The sequence below is a fragment of the Salpingoeca rosetta genome (genome assembly GCF_000188695.1).
Source record: "Salpingoeca rosetta unplaced genomic scaffold supercont1.3, whole genome shotgun sequence".
Lineage (NCBI taxonomy): Eukaryota > Choanoflagellata > Craspedida > Salpingoecidae > Salpingoeca > Salpingoeca rosetta.
In genome coordinates, this window is record NW_004754931.1 from 2,134,126 (window position 1) to 2,152,105 (window position 17,980).

Below are 17,980 nucleotides of genomic sequence, written 5' to 3' on the forward strand. Positions count from 1 at the left end.
TCTGTCGTGCTCTCGCACTCACACACACACACACACACACACACACACACACACACACACACGCACGCACGCACACACACACACACACACACACAGGCGATGTGCACGCATACGCATCCCATTCACACCGCTCACGTTTCTTGATTCACCGTCGTTTTCTTTCACTCATGTCGGCTACCATCGCCATCACCATCATCAGGCCACCCAATGGGCCCATTCCAGCTGCTGGACTACGTTGGCCTGGACACGACGAGCTTCATCACCCACGGCTGGGCCCGCGACTACCCCGTACGTCCCCAGTGCCCAAACACAGGCCCATGCCTTTTGTGTGTGTGTGTGTGTGTGTGTGTGTGTGTGTGTGTGTGTGTGTGTGTGTGTGTGTGTGTATGTTTGTGTGTGTGTGTGTGTGTGAATGCTTCGTTTGGGGAGGATCACGCACAAGCTGGTCTTTACATGCACAATAACCAGTCGTGCCAACATGCACGCATGCCACACATGACTCACCCCCCCCCCCCTCCTCTCGCTAATGCCACAGGACGTTGAGCTGTTCCAGCCGGTCAAGTCGATTGACGAGAAGGTGGAGCGCGGCGAGATGGGCGCAAAGTCCGGCAAGGGATACTACGAGCACAAGTGAACCACCTGAACCAGCTGAACCCCCCCCCCCCGTCTTTCCACTCCACACCTCCGTTTGTGTGTCTGGGTTCGCGTTTCCCCTGTACCCCAACTGCTGTCGTTTCTTTTGAACTCTTTCCCCTCTGGTGGGTCTCTCTCTCTCTCTCCCTCTCTCCCCTCTCCCCTCTCCCCTCTCCCCTCTCCTCTCTCTCCCACTCTCGCTGTCTCCGTTCCCGTGTCTGGTGATGTTCAACCCGACCCAAGCAAGCCCTGTTCCCTGGCTTCACGGCTGCAACCCCCTCTTCCGTCACCACCACCACCACCACCACCACCACCATCACCATTACCTCGCTCTCAAGCCATGTATGTTGGTCGGTCCGTTGACTTTGGTTGGTTGGTTGGTTGGTTGGTTTATCCCAGACATTACACAAATCCACAACTGCATACAATACAAAGCATGCGCAGCCGGCTTCGCTTTTGCTCTGCCTGGTGGCACAACTAGTGGCGATCACGGAAAACGCAGAAGAAGGGAGCGGGGGTAAAAGGAAATCTTGTTGCGAACGAAAACACACACACGCACACACACACACACACGCACACACACACACGCACTGCAGAAGCACAGCAATTAACACCTTGGTTGACCACATCAGAACACCACGCAGGTGTGTGCGTGAACCGTGGCACACTCGTTGAAGTACATGCACACAAATAAACACACACACAACCACTCACACACACACACACAGACACACACACACAGACACACACACACACACAACCACTCACAGACACACACACACAACCACTCACAGACACACACACATGAAGTGCCGCATGCGGCTTTCAATGCATTTGTCTGTAGGACTCTGCAATGGCCTTCCACTCGGCAAGGTTGGCGTCAATGGTGTCCAGGAGGAAATCAAGCTTGGGAAAGGCCTGTGACAGCTGCTGGTGCCATGGTTTGACAACAAAGTTGATAAAGCCAATCTCGCCCTTGGCAAGCGACTCCTCGTCGTTGCCGCGCATAAACGGAAGCGATGGCAGGTTCATCTTCGCTTCAAGCTCAACCTATTTGTGTAGTTGAGCGTTTGTGTGTGAATGAGGGTGAGTGTGAGTGTGCGTTCATGTGTGTGTGAGTGTGTATGAGTGTGTGAGTGTGGGTGTGTGGGTGTGAGTACAAGTGTGCATGCGCGCACGTTTGAGAGTGCTCGATTTGAATGCGTGAGCTTGGTTCGAGAGTGACACGGATGTACAAGTCAAGGTGCACCCCCCCCCCAACACACAAACCTGGTTGTTGAATTCCTTCTGGAGGCGGGCGGACCAGCGCTTGTTGCTCTCAAAGGGCTTGATGGGGTTGTGCAGGTCGGCCGTGTGCAGCAGCACAGCGAGCACAAACAGGCGCTGGTCATTGTTCTCGGCCAGGTTGATAAACCCTCCGAGGCGGTTCACCTCCTCCATCTTGGACAGCTTGGTGTGGTGCGTGGCCATGTCCGTGTTGAGGATACAGTTGATGATGACTGCGCGCAAGCGCTTGAACTCATCTTCGTCCAGGTTCTCCACAACGTTGCAGCCCTTCTCCAGCAGAATCTCAAAGGCAAGGTGGCTGTGGTGGTTCTCCAACACGCTCTGGTCGTTGTACACGAGCGCAAGCTCGGAGCGGGAGTTGATGTGGAAGGCGTTGGTGAGGCCGTTGTGGTCCAGGTCGTGGCTCAGCGCCGCAATGAGCATGGCCAGCAGCTCAACCTCTGTGATAAACTCGGTGGCAACGGAGGTGAGGAGGAGGTAGGTGGTGTGCAGCACCATCACGGCGTGGCGCCAGTTGTGGAAGGGGTTCTTGTTGTACTGCGTGCGCACCTTCTGCAGCCACTTGCGCAGCTTCTTCTCGTCAATGTTGAACTGCTCAATCACGTGCAGCTCCTGGAACACGCGCACGCACACCGCCGTCAGGTCCTCGTCCGACTTGTCCAGCGCGTCAAAATCCCACGTGAAGAGGCTGGACGCCGCAAGCTTCTCTGCGTCCATGGCTGCGGAGTGGCCCTTGCGCCCGCGCGCGCGCTGCTGTGCCTTTGCGTCGTCGCCGCCCTTGCCGTCGGTCGAGCCCGAAAACTCGTTCATGATCCACGACTTGACGTCGTCGTCCACGCCGTCCAGCTGCGCCATGCGCGAGGAGGAGAGGTTGGTCTTGCGCATAACCTTGAGCATGCCCGTGAGCGCGGAGTGCATCTGCTGCACGCGCAGGGCGTTGATCTGCTCCAGGTTGCAGTTGACCATGATCATGGCCAGGCCAACCTTGGCGGCGTAGTCCGCCACGCAGTTCATGGCCTCGCCCACCTGGAAGTCGATGTACCCCTGGCGCCGCAGAAACTCGACCAAGGGGAAGATGCTCCAGGACATGACAATCTCGCAGCGCAGCAGGTGCAGGGCGTGGCGCGGGAGCGGCGGCGGCGGCTGGAAGTCCGGCTGCATGGCCTTGCCGAACATGCCCCACATGTGCAGCATGACATAGATGTACGTGGCGAAGGAGCCCGCAAACACGAAGAAGGCGGGCCAGCTCGGGAGGATGGAGGAGAGGGCGCCGCCGGCAAGGAGCAGCGCGTCTGCCGTGGCAATGTCGGAGACGGAGGAGCGGTCGGCGCGGGAGGCGAGGCCGCACCAGTACAGGAGGGTGGGGCAGGTGATGATCCACTCCGCGTAGCGCATGAGCCAGACCGGGTTGCCCTGGGTGGAGTCGACAAGGAAGTAGAGGTTGAGGGTGGCCATGGAGAGGTAGGAGATGCAGGCGACGCCGTCGACGTAGGCCAGGATGCCGGACAGCACGCGCTTCTCATCGGAGACGGCGTTGACGTAGGCCAGGATGTCGAGGCCCGTAGCAAAGGCAAAGGCCACGGAGGTGGCGCCGTAGAAGCTCTGCAGGTGGGAGAACTTGGCGAAGACGCGGCGGGACGCCTCCGGGTTGGCGAAGAAGATGAGGCTGCCCATCACGCACAGCCAGACGATGATCATGAAGATGCCTTGCCATTGCACCTCCTTTGTACTGGCGATGGCAATGTTGCGGGTTTTTGCGCGGCGTTTCCCGCGCCCCGACGATGATGCGCCTGAGGCCGCCGATGTCATGGAGTAGTTGTTCATCGACGCCTCCTGCAGCATGCTGCTGTTGGCAGCGTTCTTCCTGCCCATGTCTGCTGTTGTGTGTGGCGTGTGTGTGTGTGTGTGTGTGGTGTGTTGAATGTGATGTGTGTGTGTGTGGTGCGTTGAATGCGATGTGTGTGTGTGGTGTGTTGAATGCGATGTGTGTGTGTGTGTGGTGTGTTGAATGTGATGTGTGTGTGTGTGTGTGTGTGGTTCTGTGATGTGATGTGTGTGTGTTGTGTGTGCGTGTGTGCGTGCGTTGGTGATTTGTGTGAGCACAAAGAGAACCAGCCACGAGAGCCAACAGCAAGTGGACAGAAAGCGGTACTGTTGAACAAGGTGTGGTGGACAAGAGCAGCAGGGCCCCCTCCCTCTCGTTTGCCCCGTTCACTCGTGCTCCAACCACAAGACCACACACTATGGGTTGATTGATTCTTTCACGAACCAAGCAGCCAGAACGGTTGTTGACGACATCACCACCACACAATTACACATCACGTCATCACCACACAGACACACACAGACACACACACACACACACAAGCGACACATCGCCCGCATCAGCCACACAACCACACACACACACACAGACACACACACAAACACACACCCCAACCCATCTGAACCGCCGCTCATCATCATCATCATCATCATCGTCCAGCACGCTGCCACCGCACCGCAACCAACCCTGTGGAACCCACCAACCTGTCTGCACGCAGCAACGCAACCTTCGAGGTTCGAATGTTGCGCCGAATCGAGGATCAGCTGTATCTTCATTAAATCATCCGAAGTGCCCGATTTCGCAGCTTAAACAAGATCGACATGATGAATTTTCATCGAATTTCATCATGTCGTTACCTTCTCAGTAGGGGATCGACTGATTTCAGTTGTGATGACGGGACTCCTCCAAAAAAGAAGTGAAGCAAGGCGAAAAAAAAAAAAAGAGGCAAACGCAACCACACACCCCCAACACTTCCTCCAGAAACCGACACGCACACAGACACACACACGCCTCCCTCCAACACCAGCACGGAAAGCAGAACCTGCAGCAGCAGGTGTGTGCATGTGTCTGCGCGGTCGTGGTTGCACGTTTGGCTGGCTCTCTCCCTCTCTCTCTGCTCTGACGTCCTTGTGTGCTTGCTTGCTTGCGTGTTTGCCTTTTGGCTTGCTTGTTGTTGTATTGTTGTATTGTTGTTTTGTTGTTCAGCTCATCCCACGAGAACGCACGCGAATACCCACATGCACACGCATCACTCTCCAGCGCAGCCAGCTCTCCTCCACACCATCAGCACGATTGAGCCCTCTCCACAATCTGCACAACCACCACCACTGGAGGATGCCATGCGCCAGTTGACACAGGATCGCCCCTCTGGCGTGCGGGCGACACTGCACCAACAACAACCACAAACACCACAAACACCACAACAACACCAACAACTACAACAGCAGCACCGACCACAAACACCACAACAACCACAACAACAACAACAACAACAACAACAACAACAACAACAGCAGCAGCACCACCACCACCAACAGCAATACCATCAGCAGCTCGACAACGCCCCTGCCATCACACAGCCGCCGATGCGTAGCTTGCCGCCAAATGCAGTAGCCGCTGCCATGATGGGCACGCACCACGTGCCCAACCACCCAGCGGGGAGGACACCGTCATCGACACTGCAATCACACACACCCGTCATCAACCAAGCACTCGCAACAACAAGCACAACAACAACGATCACAGGGCCACCACCCCCGCCATCATCAACGTCAGCGTCACCATCGTCCTCATCATCCGTGCCGTTGCGTCGGCCGTTTGACCTGCAGTCCCTGGCGTCTGGTTCCGTATCCGGCAACAGCCACCGTGGCAACCCACGGCCCTCCTCGTCCGATGATGAGGGGCATGACAGAGCGCACTCCCGCACATCCTCCAGAACGTCGCTGGGCACGGATGAGAGTGATGCCGACAGCGCCGGGGAAGAGTCTCAGCGCACCACCCCTGCCTCATCCCGTGCCACATCCCCACAGCCAGCACAGCAACAACAGCAGCGTGTACACAGCGTAGGGGACTTGTCCACATTAAGGGCAATGACACAGGCGCAGCGTGCCCACAGTGCCGCCAACCTGCCTGCAGTAGGCGTGCCACCTCACCCTGCCCATGCTCGCCCAAACGCCGCCAACACCAACACCAACACCAGCACCAACCCTGATGCCCGCAACGCCGACGGTAGCTCGAGCACCAACAACGACAACACGACCAACGTGCACCTGCTGTGGGCAGCAACGGGGCAGCGATACCCTGTTGGGGTTGTACCTGCGCCCGTTGACCCGCAGCTTGAGCAAGGCCGCGAGCGCGCAGCAAGCCAGCCCCACCTGCGCATTGCACAACACCCGCACCCACCGCCCTCCTCCACACCGCCGTCGTCATCAGCAGCCTCCCAGCAGCAGCCGCCGCCAGGCATCCCGCCTGAAATGGTGCAGCGCTTCAACCAGTCCCCTTCTTCCCAACGCCACCTGCAAAGCAACCCCCAAACGCACGGCATTCACCGTCAAACGCACGCCACAGCGCAGCAGCACCAACAGCAACATCAACAACGCGGTCAGCACCAGCAACAACACATGCAGCAGCGCCAGCAACACCAGCATCTTTCGCGCAGGCCCACCAATGCCAACGCAGCTGCCAGCAGCACGGGTGTTCAGGGGCTGGTGCCAGCCGTCTATTTCGGCTGGTTCGCGCGCCAAGATGACCGAGGCAACACGCACACGCGCCGCTTTCGCCTCTATATCAACAACGCCAACAGGGACATGCTCAGCGGATACGGTAAGCCAGTCAACCACGCTGCAATGCCAGTCTGGGATGTGTGATGATAGGATCATGTGTGCACGTCGGGTGTGCACGTTGTGTTTCGGCTCAAGTGGGGCCCTGATCACGCGCGTGATTGTCTCTGCCTTTGCATGCATGCATTCGCCTTGCCGCGCCGTTGTGTATTCATGTCACTCTGCTCACACATACACACACACATGCGTCCACATACATTTGTACACACATGCGTATACCTACATTCATACATGTACGCACGCACGCATACACCAAACAACGCATCTGTACGCAAACGTGTGCTCGCTTCCAGCTGTGGACGACATGCTGGGGCTGTATGCGGTGAGCGCGTTTGCTGGCGCATCCCCGCTGACGTACGACCTCGTCTTCTTTCGCTTCGGTTCGTCGCGCACCATCGAGATGACGCTGCGCGCAACCACCACGCGTGAGCTGCAAGGCGCCACCACCGTCTCCTCCCACGGCCAGCAGGCCGTCAAGCTCATTCGCGAGGTGGCATGCCGCCCCCTGGGCCACAACCAACCAAAGCCGCCTGCCGTCCAAGGTACCCCATCACATCATGTCATGTCATGTGGCACCTTCCGCACTCACTCACTCTCTCACTCACTCTCTCACTCACTCTCTCACTCACTCACTCACTCACTCACTCACTCACTCTCTCACTCTCTCACTCACTCACTCACTCACTCTCACTTCCACACACACACACACACACTCTCTCTCTCAATCACACACACACACACATTCACTCACTCTCATCCCAAACCCACAAACACGACTGACTGTGTGCCAGCCTCTGCGCTGAATCTGCTGCAGCTGGAGGCGAACGACCTGGCGGCACTTGTCGCTGCACACGGTTACAGGGAACTCTCCGTCATCATCAGGCAACAGGTATGCAATGCAACATGCAAGCACCCAAACGCGCGCACACGCACACACACACACACACACACGCACGCACACACACACACACACACACACACACACACACACGCACGCACGCACACACACACACACACACACACACACACACACACACGAACGAACGACAGTAGCAGTGATGCATTATCGCTGACTCGTTTTTGAGTGCCCTTGTGTTTTTTGTGCTGTCGTTCCGCCCTTGCGTCATGATGGCCCACGATGATGACATGTTTGTGATGATGTTGATCATGACCCATCAAACGCTCACACCTCCATCTCCGCCACATATTGTACTGTTCTGCTCCATCATAACCACGTCATTTCCCGTCATATGCTCGTTTTGTTCAATTGCACAGGAGCTTTCGTTCCATGCGCTGCTGTGCTGTCCTCCCCACGCCCTCACCTCCACACTTCACATCCCACCCCTCTACACCGCCGACTGCGTCTCGTAAGTTGCCCAGTTTGTCTGTGTGTGCGTGTGCTGTGTGTGTGTGTGTGTGTGTGTGTGTGTGTGTGTGTGTGTGTGTGTGTGTGTGTGTGCTTTGTGCGTGTGCTCTGTGCGTGTGCTCTGTGTGTGTATTTGCCTGTCATCCTTTCCCCCCCCCCATCCCTTTCTTATCACCCACCCCTTTCTTATCCCCCATCCCTTCTTTATCCCCCCCCATCCCTTTGTGCCCCTCTGTCACCAGGGTGGTCCGCTGTCTGCTGCGCACGCTGCAGCACGCCACCGAGGAGCCCATCCCCTCGGTGCTTGCTCGCTACAACATCCCCTACTGGGACCGCGTCTTCTGCGCGTGTTATGGCGTCAACAAGTTTCTTGAGCAGCCCCTCGCCAGCATCGCCTCCTTTCTCCAACTCGGTGCGTGCATATGAACGTGTGAAGCGCCGTCCGTGTTGCGTATTGTATGCCCCCTCTTGGTGGATCCGGTGTCGTCGGTGATGCGTCATGTCTGTTCGTGTTGGCATGAATGCGCGCGCAGCCTTGCCCCACCACGCTCACAGTCCCTTTCTCCCTTTCCGTCGCCACTACCACCACCACCATCACGGCCCGCGACCCGTCTGCAGATGCCACCTCGCAGAAGGACTTGCTTGCTGCCCCATGCGCGCGCCAGAACATGTTCACGTCGCCTGGTGCCATTGCCAGCATGCGGCTCCTCACCACCATTGACTGGAATCGCCGTGACGACCCATGTGTCCGCGCCATTTGCACCAACGCCCAGCTCACCTCCTCCGGCACTCCCAAGCTCATCCACCTCGTCTCCATGCCCGCAGAATCCCTCACCAGCCTCGGTTCGTTATGTGTGTGCGGTCGCTACGTTCTGGCTGCTGCAGCGCCTGCTGTTGGACGTCATGTGTTTAGTTTTGGTTTTCCCTCTTGCCTCTTATCTTGCTTGCTCTCTCTCCCCCCCCCCTTTCCTCTCTTCACTTGCCTTGTGCCATCGCTTGCCTGACCGCCCTTGCACCACCGCTCCCTCCCTCCCCCCCCCGTCAACCACCAGGCCTGCAGCTGGCTGTGGAGACGCTGATGGACTTTGGAGCGGACTATGTCTCGTACCTCCGCCTAGGCACCGCCAACCTCAACTACGAGCCGGCGCTGCGGCTGCTGGTGGAGGGCTGCGAGTACGACCGCTTGTACGACGTGTACACGGCGCTGGCCTGGTGCCCTGCGCTTGCCCGCGACACGGCGCACATTGACGAGCTGCTGCAGGTTGTGGACCGGCGCGAGCTGAAGCAGCTGCTGCAGGAGCACAAGCGGGCCGGCCGCGAACAGGCAATGGCCTCCTCCTCGCTCATGGAGCTGGAACTCGCAGCCTCCGGACACGGCCACGGCCACCACCCGCCGTCTGCTCACCACGGCCACCGCAACGATCACCGCCAACACCGCCATCAGCACAGCAGCAGCAGCGCCCGTCGCCACCGCCGCCGCCGCGAGCGACAGCAGCAGCAGCAGCAGCAGCAGCAGCAGCGTGGTTGGGGCACGCGAGCCGGCGGGGGGCGCGGTCCCATTGGATCGCCAACATCACACGGCAGTGGCGAGCGGGACGATACAGGTGTTGACAGCCCGAGGCCGCACAGTACAGACAACAGCACTTACCACCCCGACCAAGTCATGCACGTGCATGCGGCGGAAGGGCGGCGTGCGTGGAGCGGCGTGAGCAGCGGCTATCGTGGCGACGTGATGGTTGCGCGTGCATTCAAGGGCCACCACCACCGCCACCACCCATACGCGGATGACAATCCTGATGATGATGGTGATGACAGCCAGGATGGTCGCGGTGGCGGCATGCGTCGCAACCCGGTCTCTTCCGGCACCCTCTCTGTCAACAGCCTGCCTGATGCTCTGCACCTCGCGCCAACGGACTCGGTAAGTGCGCGCTGTGTAAGTGCGCACATGTGTGTGTGTGTGTGTGTGCATATATATGTATGCGCGTGGGTGCAAGCCGCAGTATGCACTCTGTACGTGTGCGATGTGTGTGTGTGTGTGTGTTCTGTTTGCTGTACTCGTTGCGCACACGTGTACATCCGTCCGTCCATGCAAGGTGTGCTTGACTTCTCACGCCTATCCCCAAACAAAACAAATGACAATATCCTCACATAACGCCATGGTGCCTTGCTGTTGCTCCTCCTTCCTCCCACGTGCTTCCAGCGGCGACGCTTTGCCAAATACATTAAGCGGTTTGCCATGGGCCTGGCGTTTGTCACGTTGGTGCTGTGGGGCCTTACCATCGCTCAGGTACGAACGATAGCCAGCAGTGAAAACAACTACGGAACACACACGCGCGCGCGCGTGCATGCTGATATGCTGCGTTTGCGTGCCCCCATTTTGGCCCTTTGCCTTCTCGTGCCCTTGACCGTGCACTCACCCACCCCTTGTTGTTACACATCGCGCCTTCTTCCCCCTCCTTCTCCTTCCTTGCCTTATTGTCTCCTGCCATTGTCTTCGCCCTGCACAGATGTCGAGCGTGCCGTCCCACCGCCGCTTGGCGCACGGATCTGTGACCTCCATCTACAGCGCCCCGACCCTGAGCCTGGGCTCGCTCGTCTGTCTGTTTTTCCTCGTCACGGCGTTCCGGCACTGGGACCGCTTTGTTTGGCACCGCGGCATTTTGCAGTTTCTGTGGGACACGTTCCGCTTTGTGGTGGTGCTGCTGGCGTTTATCAACGGCGTGTATGTGAGCTACCACACGGCAGAGCACCTTGAAGAAGACCACTACCCCATGGACGTGGTGCACATTGCCCTGTACAACTTCCGCACGCTCGTGCTGTGCGGGCTTGCCCTGGTCAACCACCTGGCTCTCAACTCCAAGACGCGCATGATCAGCCTGCAGCGCACACGTGTGCTGACACCGCGCCTGCTTCACCCGTTCCCGTCACACCCGTACAACACGCGCCATGCGCAGTACGCGGCCACAGAGCGCACGGGGCTGCTTGCTTCGCCTACGCAGCCAACCACAACCGCAACCGCAACAACAGCAGCAGCAGCAGCAGCAGCGCGGGGCCGAGGGAGGCGTGACGGCAGCACAAGCAGCGCCGGCAGCGGCAACGAGCACGATGACTGCGCGCGTGCAGGTGGCGCCGGTGGTGTGGATAGCATGCCCTCGTCCACCGTCGACGCCGTCGCCGTTTCGCTCGAGGAGGGCCTGCAACATGAACCACAGCAACGTGAGCACGCTGGTACCGTTGGCGGTGTTGCACGCTCGCAGTCGAGCGGCTCCTCCGGGCGCGGGTGGATTGCGCCCTGGGCCGGGGCGCACCTTTCCTCGTGGCTGGTTCTGTTTACGCTCGGCAGTGAGATGGAGTACACGTACTTTGTCATGGCTGAGGGCGACCTGGGCGGCCGGCAGGAGTGGATCTACCTTGGCGGCTACTGGCTCATTGACGTGTTTTTCCTGTACGTGTTCCTGCGAGGCGCGCTGGCCTGGGACGACTGGGGCCTCTCCGAGCTGCTGAGGCGGGTCGGGTGCTGTGGCCCGAGCAGCCGCAGTGCTGCAGCCGCCAGCAAGGATGCAGCCAAGGCGTCACGAAGTGATCCTGCACGCTCTCGTCGGCGGAATGCCCCACCGCAGGCGCGCTACGGTGCCGTGCAGGACGCACCGCAGCCAGCGTGATGCGCGCAGCCATCTTTGGGGTGTGGGGGGGGGGGTGTGGGGGACGCGGGTGTGATGTGATCTGCCATAACCAAGGCACATGTTGTGATGGAGAGTGATGGCGTCAGTTTGTGATGGTTGATGTAAACGACTTGACGTGGTGGTGAAATGAATGTGTCCTGTGGTGTGGTGTGTGGTTGACAAGTGATGGTCGTGTGGGGTTTGACCGCGATGTGTAGCAGTGACTTTTGTGTTTGATCGAACCAGACAGCGATATATTTCTCGTTTTGCTGATTATTGTATTGCTCCTCTTCTCTCCCTTGTGGCCGTACTCTTCTTCTCTGTTTGTTGGCTTGTTTGCATGTGTTTTGTCTCTTTGCTTGCGTGTGTTTGTTTGTTTATTTGTTTGTTTGTTTGTGTGTGTGTGTGTGTGTTGTGTCTTGTTTGTTTGTTTTGTTGACTCGTTCGCTGTGGAGGGAAGACCCGAGCTTGTAGCTTACATTATCGTAATTGACAGCCTTGATTGACATGCGAAGCTCTGTTGCTCTTCTCCTTTTCTTTCTTCTTTTCCCTTGTTCTTTTTCCCTGCTTTCCCCCTTCTTGCTCACTTGCTTGCCTGCTTGCTCGTTGTCTTGCCGCCGCCACCGCTGTTGCGCGGGTGTTTGCGCGCAACAAGCCAACAAGCCAAGAAGTACACAGCTAGCTAGCTGATTGTGAGTTTACAGTTCATGCGTGCGGCGTGAGTGGGTGGACTCCAAACACGTGAACACGATGTGACATATGACATGCATGATGTGTGTGACACAACAGGCAGGACGACACACGCAAACAACCAAACCACGTGAGGTCAATTTTTACCTTTGACCTGGAAAGCAATTTTGACTTTGCCCTTGACGCACACAAACAAACGCAAACGCAAAAACGAACAACAGCCAAACATCCAAACAACCACCACCATCCCCCTCGCGACCGACCTTGCCCTCGCTTGCGTGCCATATCCATCCATCTCCCCTGGCTTGTTGTTGGCTACTTGATCCTACCACCACCACCACCACCACCCACTGTACAGCAAGAGAAACTCGGATCATTGCTGTGCCGCTGCTCCTTTGATTGTCTCGGTCTCTCTGATTTGTGTTATTGTTGGCGTGCGGAGATCACCGTCGTTCTTTGTTTGTTGTGTGCGCCCCGACGACTGACTGCCACGATGAGCGGAATGGACGAGACAGAACTGCAACACTTGTATGCGTGGATTGATGAAGTTCCATTGTCCAGGCCAAAGAAGAACATCGCCCGTGACTTTAGCGATGGCGGTGCGTTACTGACGTTGTGTGTGTGTGTGTGTGCGTGTCTGTCTGTGTGTGTGTGTGTGTGTGTGTGTGTGTGTGTGTGTGTGTGTGTCTGTCTGTCTGTCTGTCTGTCTGTCTGTCTGTCTGTCTGTCTGTCTGTCTGTGAGCGCGTGTCAGTGTGTGAACGTAATACAGTCATGCTTGTTTGAATGGGTGCGCATATGCACGTGCCTGTTTTTATGCACATGCTTGTTTGTATGCATACTTGTGCTTTCGCCCTGTCCCGCTGTTCTTCGACTATCCCTTGCCTCACGCGCCGCTGCTTGCCAACACAGTTATGGTGGCGGAGGTTGTACACCACTTCATTCCAAAGCTCGTTGAGCTTCACAACTACTCCCCAGCAAGCTCATCCAGACAAAAGTTGGACAACTGGCACACACTCAACGGTGAGACCATGCTCATGTGCATGTGTGTGTGGCGTGGTGTGTTGTGTGGATTGAGTATGTGCAATCGCACGTCAGTTTGTGTCTCTGATCAGTCAGTTGTCAGCAACTTAAGAAGCACTTGAGCTCACTCCCCTTTCTATCCCTCTTCTACTCACACACTCACACACACGCGCGCGCGCATGTGCAGCCAAAGTGTTCAAGAAACTGGGGCTGACCGTGCCGGAGAATGTCGTCAAAGGTGTCGTGAACAACAAGGCCGGCGTTGTGGAGGTTGTCCTCAGCAACCTCCGCGTCAAAATCGAGCAGGTGTGTGTTGTGTGTGTGTGTGTGTGTGTGTGTGTGTGCGTGTGCCTGTCTGTGTGTGTGTGTGTGTGTGTGTGTGTATCTGTGTGTATCTGTGTGCGTGTGCGTGTGTCTGTCTGTGTATGTGTGTCACCTTTGCACCCCTGTGCAACGGTTTCGTGTGTCTTGTTTTGTGTTGCCACGTGCTGTTCCTTGCCCATGCTGACATAATGCTCGCACCGGAATGTTTTCTGTATGACTGTCAGTACATGCAACGACGAGCAGGGATTGACACCCGCGATTCACAAAAGACGCCGGGCTGGGGCGACCTCGAGCCAAAGAAAAGGCGGAAACCGAAGAAGGCAGCAAGCGACAAACCACAGGAGCAGTACGTCGCCGTGTCATGATGAGCAACTGTGCTTGTGCGCCTTGCTCGCATGACAGTGGGCGAGAGGGAGAGAGAAGAGAACAACAGGGCGCTCTCTGGCTCACAGCACCCCACCCAAATACACGCGAGCTTGCAATCGCACCAACACGCTTGTGCTTCGCTTGTGCTTCCTTTGTTGCTTTGTTCTGTAGTTCTGTAGTTCTCTTGTTTCTCGCTGTCTCGCCTACTTTTCTGCTCAAGCACGAAACCGCTCACCGATACCCACACGCACGCACAATATGTACCATTGCCCGCCTCTCCACCCTCGCTATCCACGATATCCCCTCTACCCAGACACAACAGCTTTGCGGAAGTGCTCGACTCGCCGGCATATGAGGACATTGAGGATCCAGTGCAGGCGCTGATGGACAAGGACCAGAGCATCATGGACTACCAGGAGACCATCGAGATCCTGAAGGTCAAAGTGCGGAAGATGGAGCAGCTTGTCAAGCTCAAGGACAAGCGGATCGATGGTGAGTCTTGCTTGGTCTGCTGTGTGTGGGGTGTGTGCATTGTGTGTGGTGTGTGTGCATGTGTGTGCGTGTGCGCGTGTGTGCGTGTGCATGTACGTGTGTGTGTGTGTGCATGTGTGTGCATGCATGTGTGTGTGCGTGTGCATGTGTGTGTGTCGCCGCGTTTGCACGTTCCATACCTCCCAGGCAATCCCCTCACACACACACATGCACACACATCACACATCGTGCGCAGAATTGACACGCAAACTGGCCATGTACGAGTCTTGATGACTTGGTGTGTAGAGTGACCGTGTTGTTTGTGCATGTGCTGTTTGTGTGCTTGGTATACTGTACTTTCTTCCTCCTGAGTAGTTGCTGCTGTTTACTGCATGTTCCCGTCTGCTTTGTTGCTTCCTTGCTTGTGTGTGTGTGTGTGTGGTGTGTATGGTGCATCAGTGTGATAATCCTTGTCTGGGACGCACGTGATGCATTGCCCTTTGTCGTCATTGACCGTCTGTTGTTGACTGTTGTCGTCTGTCATCGTTTGTTGCCGTTTGTGGCGCTGCCTGTGAAGCGAATGCCGCCACCACCACAACACGCGCACGCCCACATCTCTTGATTGACAAAGCATTTCTGTCTTCACATGCTGCTTTCTGGCTCTTGGCAGTCCCACACTGCCCACGCGAGCACATAAAGAAAGCCAATCGGACATGTGTGTCTGTCTGTGTGTGTGTCTGTCTGTCTGTCTGTCTGAATAATGACTCTGTAATGTGGAGAAGATGGCGCGAATTTACAACGTGGTCGTGTGCAAACCCTCACTCCCTCAAACCTGAACCTTCCGACTACTCATCCAACACTCACTTTCCCGCCAAACTTCTTTACCTCCCTGCACTGCTTCAAGGACACGCGCACGCACAAACACACATACATACATACACAAACGCACACGCACACTCCAGCACACCCTTCTTCATGGCCCGCAGACTCAACTTTGAAAGATCGCTCACGCCAAGCGTGACTTACGAACGCCAGAGGAGCTGTCACGACCATGGTCATGAAGAGGCAGCTGAATTCCTTGGTTCAAGCGGGACCCTGCACCCTGAGCGCACGGATGCTGAGGGGACACGCAACAAGCGCACAAAGAATGACAGCAGCAACAATAGCAGCGACGAAAGCGCACATGCACGCCATGCAGCTAGCCCAGCTGCTTTTGCCACGCCGACTGGGAAAGGGACCGGAGCGACTGAGCCAGCAACTCCAACAAACAACTCTCTGGCAATGTTCAACTTCAAGCAGCAGCAACAAGACCAGCAGCTGTTGCTACCGCTGCCGAAAGGGAAGATGCCTTCCCTGCCTGTCTCGCTCACAGCTGTGCGAGCCCGAAACGACACCAGAAGCCGCAGCAACAACATCGCAGACAAGAGCCACAACAACAGCACGAACAGCAGCAGCCGTAATTCCGCCGACAGCAGTGACGGCGGCAGTGGCAACAGCAGCAGGTCTGCAACTTCAAAGGCTTCAACACTCCCATTGCTGGCGAGTGGAAGCAGCGTCACCTCAAGAACACCAGCATCCCCTTCGGGATCTACAGACCTGGTCAGCAGCGCACGAGGAAGCAGCTTGCATGTACCTACTGGTGCGAACACCAGGCTGCCACCAAGCTCGCCTTCAATGAACAAGCAATCCACCGGCTACGAAGAAGAGCTGGTACAGCGGCGCCTCCCTGCCGAGGTTGCACTCCGACCCAGCTCGCCCGCCACCCTCCGCCAGTACGCCTTGCCCCTTCGGACACACCCACAGCTGCAGCTACAACAGGCCTTCGGCGCAGTGCAAGAAGAAGAGTACGATCAACAGAATCAACAGCAGGGGTTCGAGGAGCAGCCATCAGGAACGGCGACAAGAACATACCCAGGGTTGGATGTGTACGGCTCTCACCAACTGGCTCAAGTGACCCCACTAACGACAAAGCCACCAGCACCACAGGCAACGTCCCCACTGCCGGTGTCCTCAACTGCGGCAGCTATGACAAGTTACGCGCCCCAACACTCGCACATGTACCATCAGTTGCATCACCAGCAGTGCCAACACTATCCAACCCACAGCTCAGCCTCGATGCACTATGATCTTCAGCAGCACACGCCACTGCCTCCTACTCACTTCCCAGCGGCGTGGCCTGCAGAGGAACCACTGCAGCACCTCCACACCATCGGTCAGTTGTGTTTGCTTGCAAGCACTTGATGCTGCAATGTGCAACAGCACAGGGTGCCACGGCGCGCCAGGGTGGTGCAAATCTGCTCTACACGTTCAGCACATCCCCTCAACACGTACACTTTCAGTGCCCTGCCACACAGCCCTCATCGAGTCATTGAGCCATTGAGTCATCCTGCCCGTGCTTCTCTCTTGCGGTCTACTTGCCACGTTGTACAGATGAGATCGCGGCATCCGAGATTCAAGACATTCTCTACAAGCTGCACTTGCAACACATTTCCTTGCTGGCACAGCTGAGACAGCAGGAGGAGGCCCACCGCCAGCATCACTGGCCTCTGTCTTCGTCATCAACGAGACATGACAGGTAAGCCCTCAAGCGTGATGAAGAATGCGAATAAGTGCTGCGTGTGCGTGTGTGCGTGTGTGTGCGTGTGTGTGCGTGTGTGTGCATGTGGTGCGGGTGTTGGTGTGCATGTGGTGCGTGTGTTGGTGCTTTGGTGGGTGCATGCATGCGCACAAGGGCTCGCACAAGGGCTTGCATGAGCACGTTGTGTGTGCGGTAGCCTTTGTAAAATCTATCTGTGCGGCGGCGTGCCAGTGACATGGCTTGTCCAACTCTGAAACTGGCTCTTGGCAGACCTGGGCCGACATTGTCCTTTGGCATGCAGCCTGCAGCCTCCACCTCCGATGCAGACGTCGAGTGTGCGCTTAGGATTCTCAACATGACGCAGGTGGGCGTGTGTTCGGCTGTGGAAAGCTGCCAACAACGCAAGATGTTGTAACACTTTGTGTTCTTGTGCTCTTCGCGTGTGTGTCATTTCCTCATTCGGTCCTCTGGGCGTTTCTGTCTCTTGCTCTCTTGCTCTCTTGCTTCTTTTGTTACGACAGGAGCTCGTGTGCGCCGTGCTGTCGTCGTCTCACACATTCACATTTGACCAAGGCAAAGACGAACACTAAGGGGGTGCGGGTTGTGGTGGGGAAGGAACGGGGTGTACTCGTGCTTGCATGCAAGCAAGGTTCCGCAGGTATGCTGGTCGTGTTAACGAAGGAGATTGCTGCCTGGTGACTTCCTAACTGGCTTGCTGGCTTGCTGGTTTGTTGGCTCCTGGAAAAGGCGTGTCTGCCACAACACACTGAAAAGAAGAAAAGAAGAACGAAAGAATTGATGTGAATCCACCACAAACACACGCACACGCAGCACATACACACACATCCCAAGACACACGCACACACTCACACACAGACATCCAAAGACACACCTACGCGCGCGCACACACACGCACA

The 17,980-nt window shown here is 56.8% G+C and overlaps 5 protein-coding genes across 5 annotated transcripts in view; 4 read left to right on the forward strand and 1 right to left on the reverse strand.

Annotated features, from left to right (window-relative positions):
- Positions 1 to 1,120, forward strand: part of PTSG_02022 (uncharacterized protein) — a gene marked incomplete at its 5' end in the record, with an annotated part of 4,342 nt that extends 3,222 nt beyond the window's left edge. The window contains 2 exons of the mRNA XM_004997952.1: positions 200 to 288; positions 536 to 1,120. Of these exons, the coding sequence (XP_004998009.1) occupies positions 200 to 288; positions 536 to 634 (188 nt within the window). The 3' untranslated portion in view covers positions 635 to 1,120. The remainder of the gene's footprint in view (positions 1 to 199; positions 289 to 535) is intronic.
- A 282-nt stretch (positions 1,121 to 1,402) lies between these two features.
- On the reverse strand, positions 1,403 to 4,242 carry PTSG_02023 (learning/memory process protein). The gene is made up of 2 exons (XM_004997953.1): positions 1,903 to 4,242; positions 1,403 to 1,683 (listed from the first exon to the last, which is right to left on the reverse strand). Exons 1-2 carry the CDS (start codon positions 3,790 to 3,792, stop codon positions 1,459 to 1,461), a joined length of 2,115 nt encoding a protein of 704 aa, XP_004998010.1. The 5' UTR covers positions 3,793 to 4,242; the 3' UTR covers positions 1,403 to 1,458.
- A 487-nt stretch (positions 4,243 to 4,729) lies between these two features.
- PTSG_02024 (uncharacterized protein) lies at positions 4,730 to 11,662 on the forward strand. Its single transcript, XM_004997954.1, has 10 exons — positions 4,730 to 4,799; positions 5,006 to 6,568; positions 6,879 to 7,127; positions 7,377 to 7,474; positions 7,861 to 7,952; positions 8,194 to 8,363; positions 8,570 to 8,794; positions 9,004 to 9,869; positions 10,152 to 10,238; positions 10,459 to 11,662. The coding sequence occupies exons 2-10, from the start codon at positions 5,086 to 5,088 to the stop codon at positions 11,611 to 11,613; spliced, it is 4,425 nt and encodes a 1,474-aa protein (XP_004998011.1). The 5' UTR covers positions 4,730 to 4,799; positions 5,006 to 5,085; the 3' UTR covers positions 11,614 to 11,662.
- Positions 11,663 to 12,464: 802 nt separating this feature from the next.
- Positions 12,465 to 15,199, forward strand: PTSG_02025 (sporangia induced sperm flagellar protein). The gene is made up of 6 exons (XM_004997955.1): positions 12,465 to 12,902; positions 13,214 to 13,324; positions 13,512 to 13,630; positions 13,873 to 13,994; positions 14,328 to 14,506; positions 14,742 to 15,199. The coding sequence occupies exons 1-6, from the start codon at positions 12,797 to 12,799 to the stop codon at positions 14,774 to 14,776; spliced, it is 672 nt and encodes a 223-aa protein (XP_004998012.1). The 5' UTR covers positions 12,465 to 12,796; the 3' UTR covers positions 14,777 to 15,199.
- A 261-nt stretch (positions 15,200 to 15,460) lies between these two features.
- Positions 15,461 to 17,653, forward strand: PTSG_02026 (uncharacterized protein; the record flags this gene model as incomplete). Its single annotated transcript, XM_004997956.1, has 4 exons — positions 15,461 to 16,697; positions 16,916 to 17,060; positions 17,334 to 17,427; positions 17,585 to 17,653. The coding sequence occupies 4 exons, from the start codon at positions 15,461 to 15,463 to the stop codon at positions 17,651 to 17,653; spliced, it is 1,545 nt and encodes a 514-aa protein (XP_004998013.1).
- Between the last annotated feature and the right edge of the window lie 327 nt (positions 17,654 to 17,980).